Here is a 12,603-nt window from a genome sequence, read left to right as displayed (position 1 = left end):
CCTGCTGTCCGTGATTTAAGAAACGGCTCTCCACACAGGTGACCATTCCGTCATCTGACCATTATTCATGGTCATAAAATTCCACTAAACTTAAGGGACTTCGACAGAGCTGTCTTTATTGAGTCCATGAACAAACATGGAGATAGAATGTTCGCTATTCCCACAGGACTCGCATGCTAGCCGTTAGATTTTTCACTTAGTAGTTGGTATTTATGGTCCATGCTGAGATCTAAATTCTATCTGTATGCTTGTTGCTCCATTTCTAACTTCCCCTTTGGTTTCTAAGGAACCCATTCTTACCCTCAGTCACCTCACTTACTAACAAACTAGACAGACCTTCAGCATCTGGGTCAGCCTGATTCCCAGTTAGTTACAATTAGTTTTATAGAGAAACTGTGCGCCGAGCTGTGGGTTGTTCAGAGGAAACGTCATGTTTGTTTTGTGGTAAGACCAGAACCTGGCATCTAAGCTCTCAGGCTAAGAGACCACCCTGTACCTCAAGTGTCCTTATCTCTAACAATAAGATACTGCAAGCTAGCTCAGTGGGTAAAGGGGCTCGGCCCCAAACATGACGACTTGAGTTCAATCCCCAGGACACATACGGACAGGAGGAAACTGACTCTTGAAAGATCTCCTCTGCCTCTACACACATGCTAAGCTACATGTACCCATGTGTATGCACAAATAAGTAAATGTTAAAAACACCACTGACTTCATATACAGAAACTTCTAGAAATATAGTGCATCCATTGTGAGTGACTTACTCCCCTGCTTCAGTGGGTTCCATGAAAATAGATTAAGTGAATTCTAGAATCCTCCCATTTCCAATTTATCATATTCCCCATTCATTCACTGTGGTCACATTCAATAAAATCCATTCTGTTTTTTCTCGCTATGCATGTATAATGAGAGAGGCATATTTATAAAAATGACTTCACTTTATGGAAGTGCATTTTTTTTATAAGGGGGATGAAGTTGTGAGCTCTTATTTAAATTGAAATAAAAGATGCATTGCCTTTTAAAGCTTAATTTTTAAAGCAGATGAGTTTTTCACAGCTAGTGGAGTGATTAAGGCCCTTGGTTTAGCCTGCATACAGTCAACACTAGAAGTGTGTTCTCTTATAGTATGTTCTTACATCAGGGAATGAATTGTTCACTTCAAACTTTATAAACACAACAGTTAAGATTAAACTTCCATTGAACACAACTTAAGAACTGGTAGCATGGAATAGAGTCAAGGACTCATGGGTGGGTATCAGATCTGGACATCCTGGTGGTAAACTCCTGACGCCAAAGATGTAACTATTTATTGAGTAAAGTCTAGGTGGTTCCTCCATGCTAAAATAGCTGAGGTAGAATCTTCCCAATCTTTGTCTCTATCTGCCTAGTAACTCTAAGTGACTTGGTTTGCAGACCTATGCAAGCCAGATGCTTCTTGCGACCAAGCCAAACCACCCCCCATTCAGTCCTACCTGGATGCTGCATTCCTGCTAGATGGCTCTCGGCACATGGGAAGTGCAGAATTTGAAGACATGAGAGACTTCCTGGAGGCACTGCTAGATCACTTTGAAATCACTTCAGAGCCAGAGACATCTGTCACTGGAGACAGGGTGGCCCTACTGAGCCATGCTCCCCTCGGCTTCCTACCCAACACCCAGAGGAGTCCGGTTAGAAGTGAGTTCAACCTAACCACCTATAGCAGTAAGCGCCTCATGAAGAGACACGTGGGGCAAGCAGTCCAGCAGCTGAATGGAGATGCTTTCCTCGGTCACGCCCTCAGGTGGGCACTGGACAATGTCTTTTTAAACACACCCAATTTGAGAAGAAACAAAGTCATATTTGTGATATCTGCTGGGGAAACCAGCCTCCTGGATGCGGAGACCTTAAAAAAAGAGTCTCTACGAGCCAAATGTCATGGGTACGCTCTCTTTGTGTTTTCCTTGGGCCCTGACTGGAATGACAAAGAACTGGAAGACCTGCCCAGCCACCCTGTAGACCAGCACTTGATCCAGCTTGGCCGAATTCATAAACCTGACCACGGATACAGTGTAAAGTTTGTGAAGTCCTTCATAAGCTCCATCAGGCGTAAGTCATAAAACTGTTCCTATGTAGCATAAGAGCCTGTTCCCTAGAAGGGCGATGTGCTGGCATGCGTTCTTGGACACCTCTTGTTTGTCTTCAAGGGCATTGCACGGTCAGAGAGGAAAATATGTAATAATGGATGGTAGAAGGGAGGACACTCTGGTTCCTAAGCATTTAATTTTCTGGCTCATTTTTTTAGTGCCTCTGGTTCCTATGGAGAAGCAATCATAACAAGCAGCTGTCCACACATCTGTCTGCACGGAGAGGAGTAGTCTGGGGGTGTGAAATACAGCCTGGACGCGGGCTCCCTATCATGTAATAGCAAGCTGCCTTTTGGTGAGAGGTTTCTGCAGTTAATACACAGAAATAGAGAAGCCTGAGAAAACCAGAAACAACAGTCCTTGGCTTTGCTTTGACAAGTTCTGAAGTCTGAGCTGGGAGTGTTAGGAGATACCGTTTTATCGGTCAGAATGAAAGGCATGGCTTGGCATAACTTTCTCTCAGCTTCATGACCTCGTAGGATGGAGAATAACTGGGGCTTGTAAGGAAACAAACACGAGCTGTTATTCTTGGCTGGGTGTCCTGAGAAATCTGCAGTCCATTTTGGATGCAACAGGATGGCCGAGGAGCCATGCCCAGATATGAGGCATGGCGGGGCAGTGGGTAACTGTATCTCTTTTTAGTGCTGACTCTTGTCCGAGCAAGTGCCTGCCTGGCTAGTTCCTAAAACTGTCATTGTACTGAAGAGTGAGGTGGGCTGAGGCTGCAGATGTGCTGAGCAGTCTAGAGAGACTGCTGATGGGGCAGATGTCAAATCCTACTCAGTGTGAGAGTAGGACCAGCACAGACTACCAGCTGGGGCTGGTTAGACACACAGGGTTCAGGCCCAGCCCAGATGTTCTGAATCAGAATGTGCACCTCACCAGAGCTCCCAGGAAACACACACACAAGGTTTTGGAAACACGGGTAAGGGAGTAGTAAGCCTCTCCTCTCCCCCAGAGTGAGATTTATTTCCATAGATTCTGGAACAGAAACCCCAAAGAGGAGCAGGGCAAGGGGTCACCCTGAAGAAAGCCTTTCACAGGGGTTGAACCAAAGACCACTTGGTAAGCCTCCGGTAAACTCGAAAAGAAGCATGCTTGATGGCCCACAAGGCTGAGGGCAAGACTTGCCCTGAGATTCCCTTCCTGGTAGCCCAGGATTCTTCCTCCTGTTTCATGCCGGGGTATCCAGTCACATGATCAAATGAGGCAGCCCCTCCCTCTTAGGAAAAAAAGCAGAACTCTTTTAAGCAAAGAGCAGATAGGATTCAAAGGCCATATGGTAGAGCGTCCTACCCTTTTTGTAACAGCAGTTTTGAAGACATGCCCCATTGCAACCCAGGAAATGCCTGTTAGTAGGAAGAACCTGCTTAACCAGCAAGAGCCACCCCGCTCTGTGTGTGTGTGTGTGTGTGTGTGTGTGTGTGTGTGCGTGTGCGTGTGCGTGTGTGTGTGTATACACACATGTACATGTATGTGTACATGCACACACATGAGCCAGAGGATGGCCTCAGGCATCAGGAATGCCTCAGGCAATGTCCTTTTGAGACAGAGTTTTTCAGTGATGCAGAACTTGTCAAGCAGGCAAGGCTGACTGGCCAGTAAAGCCCAGCATCACCAGTAAATCCTATCTGTTTGTCACCTCCCCAGTGCCAGTACATGACATCAGGCCTGGCTTTCCCAGAAAGGCATTTGTTTAACAAATCTTTTTGATTTCATGCTTTCAGGCATATGTAACACATTTTAAAATTTTCTCCGTTAGAAAAAAAAGCTTTGCATTTTCAAATGGATTAAAGCATGCTTTAGCGTTATGAAAAATTAATACTCTTCCAAATGAAGTGAGACGGTGAATTGAACCCAAAGGCATGAAGTCTGTTGCTAACATAAAGGCCATAAAGGGAATACCCTGTTCCCTTTGCATTTTCATACACCACAAAAACAAATAAAAAAAACCACTCTAATGAGTTCCTATCAAAGGCAAGAGCGTTATTAGGACTGCCTGCCTTGTGTTATGTTTTGTAATGGCTGACGATGCTAGGACCTACAGGCATTTTAACGAAAAGTTGTTTGAATTCACTAACAGATTCACTAGAGACTTCTTTTCCAAACTTAGTTTGGGGGTTTCTCTGAGACATTTCTCATGCCCTGTGACCATTTTTTTGATGGACATTGGGAACTGATGTGATACTGTACAGAATAGACATACTAACTAAAGTGAGAGCTTTACCCGAGACTTTTCTCTTTCTAGATGGGATAAACAAGTATCCACCAGTCAACTTCAAAGCCCAGTGCAACAGACTCCGCTCTACGGATCTGAAGCCGCCCCCACGCCAATTTCGAAGGTATGTTCCATGTGCTGGATGTGACTTTTTAGGTAGATGTGTAACCTTTATTCTTCATTTCCTCCTCCTCCTCTATCTCTCCCCCTCAGCCATTTTAGCTAGACAGAAACCTGTTACAGTATATTAAAATGTGAACTGAGGGAACTCGAAAATGACTGCGTAGATCTGGAAATAACCAGATAGAGGGTTTCTCCCTCTTTTAAATGAAAAGTTCAATTGTTGAAACAAAAACACCCAGTGGGACACCTCACTGGGACCAAGCATGCCCAGTGGCCAGAACTTGTTTTTAAATAGCATTGTGTGCTCAAAGGAACTGGGGGTTCTTGATGCCTAAGACACACCCAGGGTCTGGTGAGGAAAGACCAACCCCAGCCCAAGACAATGGAGATGCTCCAGAAAGCAGAAACATTGTTAAAAATAAAACAAAGCCACCTGCCAGTGTGATGTCTACAGGGTGAGATGGTCTGACCTCCATAGGCCTGGTCTTGAATAGCAAGTCCGGAAAGAAGGCAATGAATAGAAAGCACAGAGTGATTTCTTTAATGTCTTTATCGCTGTATGTACGGTATGCACAGGAGCATAGGCACCTGGGAGGTCAGAGTACAGCTTCGGGGAGTTGGGTCTCTGGCGTGCATTGTGGAATCCAGGAGCCTACCTCATGTTATCAGGTGTGCACAGATGGTGCCGAATGGCTCCTGAGGTGAGGGTAGTATGTGCATTCTGTGCAGTCTGAGGTGACAGAGTGGGACACATAGTCATCACCTGTGTGAAGTTCTTGCCAGAAATGCTTGACTGGAGGTTAATGAGGAGATCACTGGCCAACCCTGGGGATGTGGAACTGTTAGACTGTAGGGCTTAGGTCATGACTGAGGGGATAGGGATGAGAGTTGTGGGGTGAGAGAACTAGAGACGGGGAAGCCAAACCGGACTTCTCTAAACTTTTATTGGATCCTAGAGCAGGAAAAAAGGGCTTATAATATAACCATGATTTGGAAACATCTCGGGAAATTTGAGTATGGACAAAACATTGAAGAGATTGAACAGCATGGGCTTCCTGGTGTGTAGAAGAGAATATCTTTAAGAGAAGTTTGATAAGGAATATAAGGATAGCATGTAAGATGGTTGCAACCAAGGTATAGATGACTTTCTCTTTCTGTGTGTGACATGCATGAGTGTGTACACATGTACATACAGGTAGAAGCCTGAGGTCAAGTGTCTTCCTTGATCAATCTCCTCATGTATGTGGCAGCATGATGTTCTAGCAAGTCTGGCTGGCAGGCTTGCTTCAGGGATACTGTCTTCACCTCCGGCCACGCTGGACTTACAGGACTGTAGAACCTAGCTTAATGGGTTCTGGGGATCCGATTCCAGTCCTTAAGTTGTGTGGCCAGCTCTCGGCCCACTGAGCCATCAGGTAGCTAGGAGCACTTTAGTGACTGTACTAACACCCAGCTGAGGGCCACGACCAAGCACCATTGCCTGGCTCATGCTTAGACAGATACCATTAACATCAGGGAGGCTTGCTATGCCTCCCTTGGAGCGCGTGCACTCTGTGTGGTCGTCCAGGCTGGGCGGGCATTCCCGGGGCGGCCGGGTGCTACGGATCCATCCTCAGAAGCTCCTGCCTGGAGGCTCTGGTTCCCCCTCAGGTCCTGAACCAAACAGGGGAACTGTCCAGCAGCAAATGTTTCTGAAGTCCAGCCTAAAGCAGCCGTGAAGCTAGTCCAAGAGGAGTAGGGCGCCCCCTGCCGCAAGTGCCTGGCACTGCTTAGATGTGACTGGTTGAGGCAGGTGTGGCAGCTTCAAGGAACTCTGGAGGGCTGTGCACCTAGGCTTAGCTCACTGTAGCTCCTGTTAGTTTTGAATATGGATTTTCTAAATGATGGAAAAATGACCTCTGTTCACCTGAAATCTACCTACTGCTCGCTGCCTTCCCAGACCCACATTCCAGTTACTGAGCATCTTCTGGCTCCTCTGGCCTCCCTATCCCATCCCTCATAGGAGGCTTGTGGTCAGGCACTGTGAATTGGGATACCTATCTTTACCTTTGCTCATCTCCACCCAGTTGTCCTAGCAGGAAGGTGATAGTATTCTGAGGTACTGAATCCAGTGACTAACTGACAAAAGGGGCCCCACTTCTGGGAATCTGTCTAGAAGATGGCAGGACAAGCCATAGGATGGGGTCACCAGAAGATACTGTCTCCACACCAGAGCCCAACATCAAAGACAAACAAAACACTGTCATGGCCAGGGAGGGAGGAACAGCCACGAAAGAAGAAAATGCCTTTCTCCTGCCTTCTGATGTAGAGGCTTAAGTGCTCAGCCTACCGGGCTTCACAAATCTGCAGCCAGCTCCGACTGCAAAGTCAGGTGTCGCTGCCAACCTACACACTCAAGAGGCAATTTTAGAAACTGCTTTGTTTGAAGAGCAGGATTGAGTGGGAAGACAGAATCCTCACGCGTTTAAACAGGGAATCTCTCCTTCTTCACGCTGCCCCCAACACAGAGGAGGCCTAGCTTCTCCTGTGAGTCTGAAGTGGCCAAGTGGCTGGGGCATCGAGGAATTGAGATGTGAAATCTATACCACTGTCTGTGAACTCCCTGATGGTGTAATCACCCGGGACTCTCCAGGCCGTCTCTAAGTAACCGAAGATGATGATGAGAGCAGTCACAGCTGCTTTTGAAGCTCCCCTCCTGGGCCTTTCAAGAGAGGAGAGGCAGAGAAGAACATAGGATTGGAGAGACTGCTGACTAGGCACAGGGGCTGGCCAGAGAGATGAGATGTATCCCGAGAATGCCATGCACTGGAATTATGCTGTGAATTCAAGGAAACATGGAGAAGCTTGTCTATAGCAGAAAGGTGTGGAATCTCACCACAGGCAACCGAGAAGACAGATGGCCAGAGGGAGAGACCATAGGACAGCTTTGTGTAAGCACTCAGCTCTGCTCCAAGGTAGTAAAAGGCACAAAGCCACCTACATACTGTGCCAGACTCCGAAGCAGAGATAGGCAGAGCCTAAACTGGTGGATGGTAAAACTGGACAGCCATCCCTGCCACATGAACGACACATCTGCTGCACATTTGCTTTCCAAAGTACATTTTCTGGATGCACGATATATGTATATGTATAGTTATATGTATATGTATACACACACATACATACACACATACACACACATTGCTTATCTGTATCATTCACCCCACTGCCTCAGTCAGTAAGCATAGCATGGCTGCTTCCCGATTATCTACACAGATAGAGGAATCTGTGACCACAAGGAATGGAAATCTACAGTCAGTATCCGTCCATCCCTGTTTTATCTAGAACATGCCACATCTTGCTTTCTATACGCTTCACTAGAGCTAGGCTCAAGTTGAAAATTTGAATTATTTTATCCTCATTTCTGCCCTGAAAGCCTGTTGTTGGAGTTACCAACCAGCAAAGTATTCTCCCAAACAAGACGACACAGAAGAAGAAAATATTCGGTAGTCAAGTGATCCTTACTAAGATCCTTATTAAATGCTTTATCAAATACAAATGCCCATCTGTAACAGTAGAAAGAATAAACCTCAAAGATAAGCCATGGGCCCAGCACAGAAAGCACATGCTTCGTAAACATTGAGGACCTGAATTTGGATCCCCAGACCCCACATAAGAAGCAGGTACGAGGACACCTGGAGCTCACACCACTTACTACCAGCCAGCTGTCTCAAACGAAGGGTGAAGGTCCCTGAGGACCTATACCAGGTGGTGTCCTCTGCCCTCCACACGTGCACCCATGGGCATGCACACACACAGGAACACACATATAACCCTACCCCTAAAACAAAACAACACAAAGAAAGGCTTTTAACATGTTTCACCCTTTGTGGAAAGGGTGCCAGGGTTGGGATTAGAAGTAGTTGCCAATCTAATGATTTTTTAAAAAAGACTTATTTTTAATACTTATATATAAAATCTCCATCATGGGTGTGTGCACACGATGGGTGGCTTTAGAGGCCAAAGGTGTCAGATACCCTGGAGCTGGGGTAAGGTGGGTGAGCTGCCCTACACAGGCTCTGGGAACCAAATTCTGCCACCTCTCCAGCTGTTTGTCCTTACACCTAAGGGATGTGACATAATCAAAGGAAGGAGGGGAAAAGGGCGGGGAAGACACACAGGCGAGCTAGCCAAGCGTGAGAACAGTGCATTTAGACTCAAAAGAAATCCTCTGCACAGAGTCCGGCTCCTTTACAGAAGTGGCCACTGGATGGTGAGTTGCCCATGGCCCAGCCGATGGCTGCACACTGTGTGCATGTGGGGAGCACTAATTGAACCCAGGGTTATTAATGACAAAAGAAGGACATGAAGTAGGGGAGACAATGGGATGATGGGCACTTGAAACAAGAGGGTTGAGGTGGGCAAACATGACAAAAAGCATTATATAAATGTAAGAAATTAAGAGTTTAGAGAATTTTGTAATGAGTACTGCATCTTCATCACTTCACAGCTCCAACTCCCTCCACATCCCCTCCATGATTTATTGTTACACAACATCTGTGTATGTGTTATGTATATATGCACATGCATGTCTATACAACCTCTGGGTCTATTTAGCATTGCCCATATGTACATGTATCCAGGGCAGGCCACTTAGGACTGGACAATCTATGCAGGAGCTTGTCCCCAGAGGAAGCTGTTTCTCCCTCTCAGAAGCCATCTGTAGCTCTTCATCTAAGAATGGGAGCCTGTGATTTTTGCCCATCCCTGTTGGTATTCAACTGGTGGTGTCATCATGTTGGACTGGTTCATGCAAGCATGCTGTTGAGCGTTCATGGGTGTGTTTTCCCTGTCGTGATTAGGGGGACATCCTGACATCTCCTGTTTCATCCCATGAAAAAGTAGGCATCCTGGTCCTCTGGTCCTTAACATCTTTCCACCCTCTTTCACAGTGTTCCCTGAGAGGTATAGGGTTACATTGCAGATCTGTTCGTTGGGGTTGGGTACCCCAAAGACACGTATTGTTTGTACTTTGAACAGGTCTCTGTTGCGAAAGGGAGCGTCTTTGGTGAGACTTGAGAAATAGACCTATCTATGGGTATAAAGACAGGTACTTAGAAGAATTAGGAAGTGTATTCATTAGGAAAATGGCAGCACAAGGCTCTCTAGAGTGTACAACCTCTCCAGCCATGGGTAGTTGGCCAGGTTTACAGTAATAGGTGTGGATTCTCTCCCATTGAGCAGGCTTTACGGTCCAATAGTGAGCTGTTGGTTGTCCAACAAAAGGGGCCACTATTGCACCCTGGGGACATCTTGCTGGTCAGGTCATTGTGGTGTATAGGCTTGACACTGGGTAGGACCACTGACTGTTCCTCTCCCTTGGCAGCTTGCAAACCCCTTTTAATACTGAAAGCTGCTCTTCAGGCAAGCAGCTTCTAGATCAGGCCCAGTCAAATTCCCCTAAGTGCCCCTGTCCAAGGTGTCTTCAGCAATAGGCTCTTACCTTCAGGTTCTCAAAGGCAACCAAGAGCAAGGGCAGCAGCCCACACTGCTGTGGAAGCTTGTATTCTCCCGACCAACAACTTGAAGGAGAGGTTTCCTAGGCCTGGCACTGCAGGTTTTGCTAGATGAGGGGATGGCTCTTGGGGGCAGGCAGCATCATCACCTCATGTAGTGTACCCTTAAAAATAAATATACACACATACCTGTATATGTACACACACATACATGTATATGTACACACACAGATATATGTAGGTACACATGTATATATATATGCACATGCATACCTTTATTTTTTAAATACACTCATGAAATGTTTCTATATGGCATTTTCAAAATTCTTTATACTGTTATCTCTCCTTCCTCTCTTCCCCCTGTATCATCACTATGATAAGCCAATATAAATCTCTACTTCAATAATTTTTAAATTTACCCTGGAGGGGTGGGATGATGAAGTGGGTATAATGGTTTAGGAAGAAAGGTTACCATGGAGCCAGTTGGGCTGGAAGGGCTTGGCTTCATGTGCTGTTCTCTTTTGCTGTGCAGCTTTGTTCCGGGACCACAGAAAGCTATCCTCAAAGACCACGCACCAGAGGCAGCAAAGCTCTTTCAAGATAAAAAACGCCTTTCAAGTATCCTGAGAGGCGGCAGAGCTGCTATTTCAAGTCTTTCCAGAAGCACACACTATACCTTTAAACAGGGGAAAGAAGCAATGAAAGCTACTTCCAAACTCAGTAAACGAAGTGACTGAACAAGTTAGCCATGGCTAGACTCTTGACTTAGCACCAGATCCACCCCTGAACTCAGAGCTCTTAACTGGGCTGTTCACCAGCATCCAACGACTACTCTGGAGGGAAGAACAAGCCAGTGGCTGTAGTTGGTCAGGTACCTTGACCCCCTACACTTGCGATTAAAATCTGTCTTGTATGTTTACTTGACAACTCCAGATAATTTCAGCATAATGATATAACCATGAAGAGATGGAAGAAAACACACACACACGTTTTGAAAGTTGGAGCCATAAATTTGAAGTTGATTTTATGCATGTGGGCATGGGCCAATGTAAACTCTTAATTGCAACTGCTCTGTCTTCCATGTGCAAAAGCTGCCCTTTTAATGTGCTATGATTTAATGTTCATCTGTTTAATCAGAGGGCTTCGATGTTGTGGAGTTAGCTAACATTTACCCTAGAAATGGATGCTGGTTTTATGACATGGTTTTGGCAATCTGACCTTCAGGACAGCACTGTCTGGGTAGACTGGCTGGCCTGGGATGGCCTGTGCTGGAAGGATGCCTCTGGCCTTCTGAAGTTGTTTGCCTGGTCTGTTTTCCTAAACTCAGTGGGAGACTCGACTGATTCCCCGGAAATCCCAGTCAGGCTTATGGACTGGGTTTCTATATAGAACTTCCTGCTAAGCTGTGTCAGTGGATTTCTGGTCTTTTTTCCTAGCTTTGCTCATTTATTAGTTTTTACTAATCCATATGTTCCTTAGACAAGACAAGAAGAGTAACAACGCATACTGTCATGAGTTACACTGAGTCCTTTTACCGCCCTGGGCAGCAAGCATCGGGCTACAGTGAGCAGCACGAAGCAGGACTGATGGAGCTCGGAATGAAACTGAAGTAAGCTTTGTGGTGTTAAGAAAAATCCCAAAATCTGGGTTGAGTCTCAGAGCCCAGCCCCTCAAGCATTCTATGGTGGCTTTGTCTCCCCATCCCCATCCATTTCTTTCTTCTTAGGGTAGGGGCATTTTCAACACTAAACATCAAAGTGGCACTGTGTTTGAGGCCTACCACCCGGATCTTACCTCAGTTTACAGCTCACTCCCAGTTACCAATGGCACAGTCAGACAAAACGCCAATGTCTTTGAAAAGGAAAGGGAGCTGTGTGTGGGAAGCAGGTTACTGGCACTGCAGGCATTCAGATCTTCTTTTCTGTATCCCTGTTCAGGAAATCTGGGTGGATGAGCCATGTGCAGTAAATTTTTTAACCCTTTGTGCTGCTGTTCCTGGGGCAATTGCATGAAGACACCTCCTGAGCCTTGTGAGAAGCAGGGAAGCCAGGAGTAACAGTTAGTTCATACTCAGGTGTACATCAGCTTCATGTATCCTAAAGGTGCTTAGAGGCTCAGGAACATTGTATGTCTCAGTACAAGAAACTGCTGGGCAATATTTAAGAGGTATTTGTAACAGCAGGGACTTTTCTAATTAACTTTGGTTGAGCACACACACTTTTCTACTTATTGTTGGGAATACTTTGAAAATGTATTTTTTTTTTTCCTGTGTTGTTAAGTATAGTACCTTTTGTAAAAATCGCTTGGTGATTAAAATTATTTTAGCATCTTGGGTCATATTTTTAATCCTTAACAGGTTAAGGATCTGAAGAATGCTGCAAATAGTACATTTTTTAAAAATGGTTCCTGGCTGAAGGTGGTGGCGCACACCTTTAATCCCAGCACTCAGAAGGCAGAGGCAGACCGATCTCCGATCGGAGTTCCAGGCCAGCCTGGTCTACAGAGTGAGTTCCAGGAGAGCCAGGGCTGCAGAGAGAAACCCTGTCTCAAAGAATCAAAAGCTAAAAGTTCTTAGTGCCAAAGCTGGGCCAGCAGTTAAGAACTTGCTCCTTCAGAGAGCTGAAGTTTAGCTGAGTGGCTCGCA

The 12,603-nt window shown here is 45.9% G+C and overlaps 1 protein-coding gene across 1 annotated transcript in view; it reads left to right on the top strand.

The window, feature by feature from the left end:
• LOC117693496 (collagen alpha-6(VI) chain) overlaps positions 1–12,287 on the top strand; it is a 136,793-nt gene extending 124,506 nt beyond the window's left edge. Inside the window, exons 35-37 of the mRNA XM_034484178.2 lie at positions 1,414–2,085; positions 4,372–4,465; positions 10,492–12,287. Of these exons, the coding sequence (XP_034340069.1) occupies positions 1,414–2,085; positions 4,372–4,465; positions 10,492–10,696 (971 nt within the window). The 3' untranslated portion in view covers positions 10,697–12,287. The remainder of the gene's footprint in view (positions 1–1,413; positions 2,086–4,371; positions 4,466–10,491) is intronic.
• Positions 12,288–12,603: the final 316 nt, after the last annotated feature.

The sequence above is a fragment of the Arvicanthis niloticus genome, chromosome 21, assembly GCF_011762505.2.
Source record: "Arvicanthis niloticus isolate mArvNil1 chromosome 21, mArvNil1.pat.X, whole genome shotgun sequence".
NCBI classification, from domain to species: domain Eukaryota; kingdom Metazoa; phylum Chordata; class Mammalia; order Rodentia; family Muridae; genus Arvicanthis; species Arvicanthis niloticus.
The sequence above is the reverse complement of the archived record's forward strand: the minus strand, read 5'-3'. Positions and strand labels throughout refer to the sequence as shown.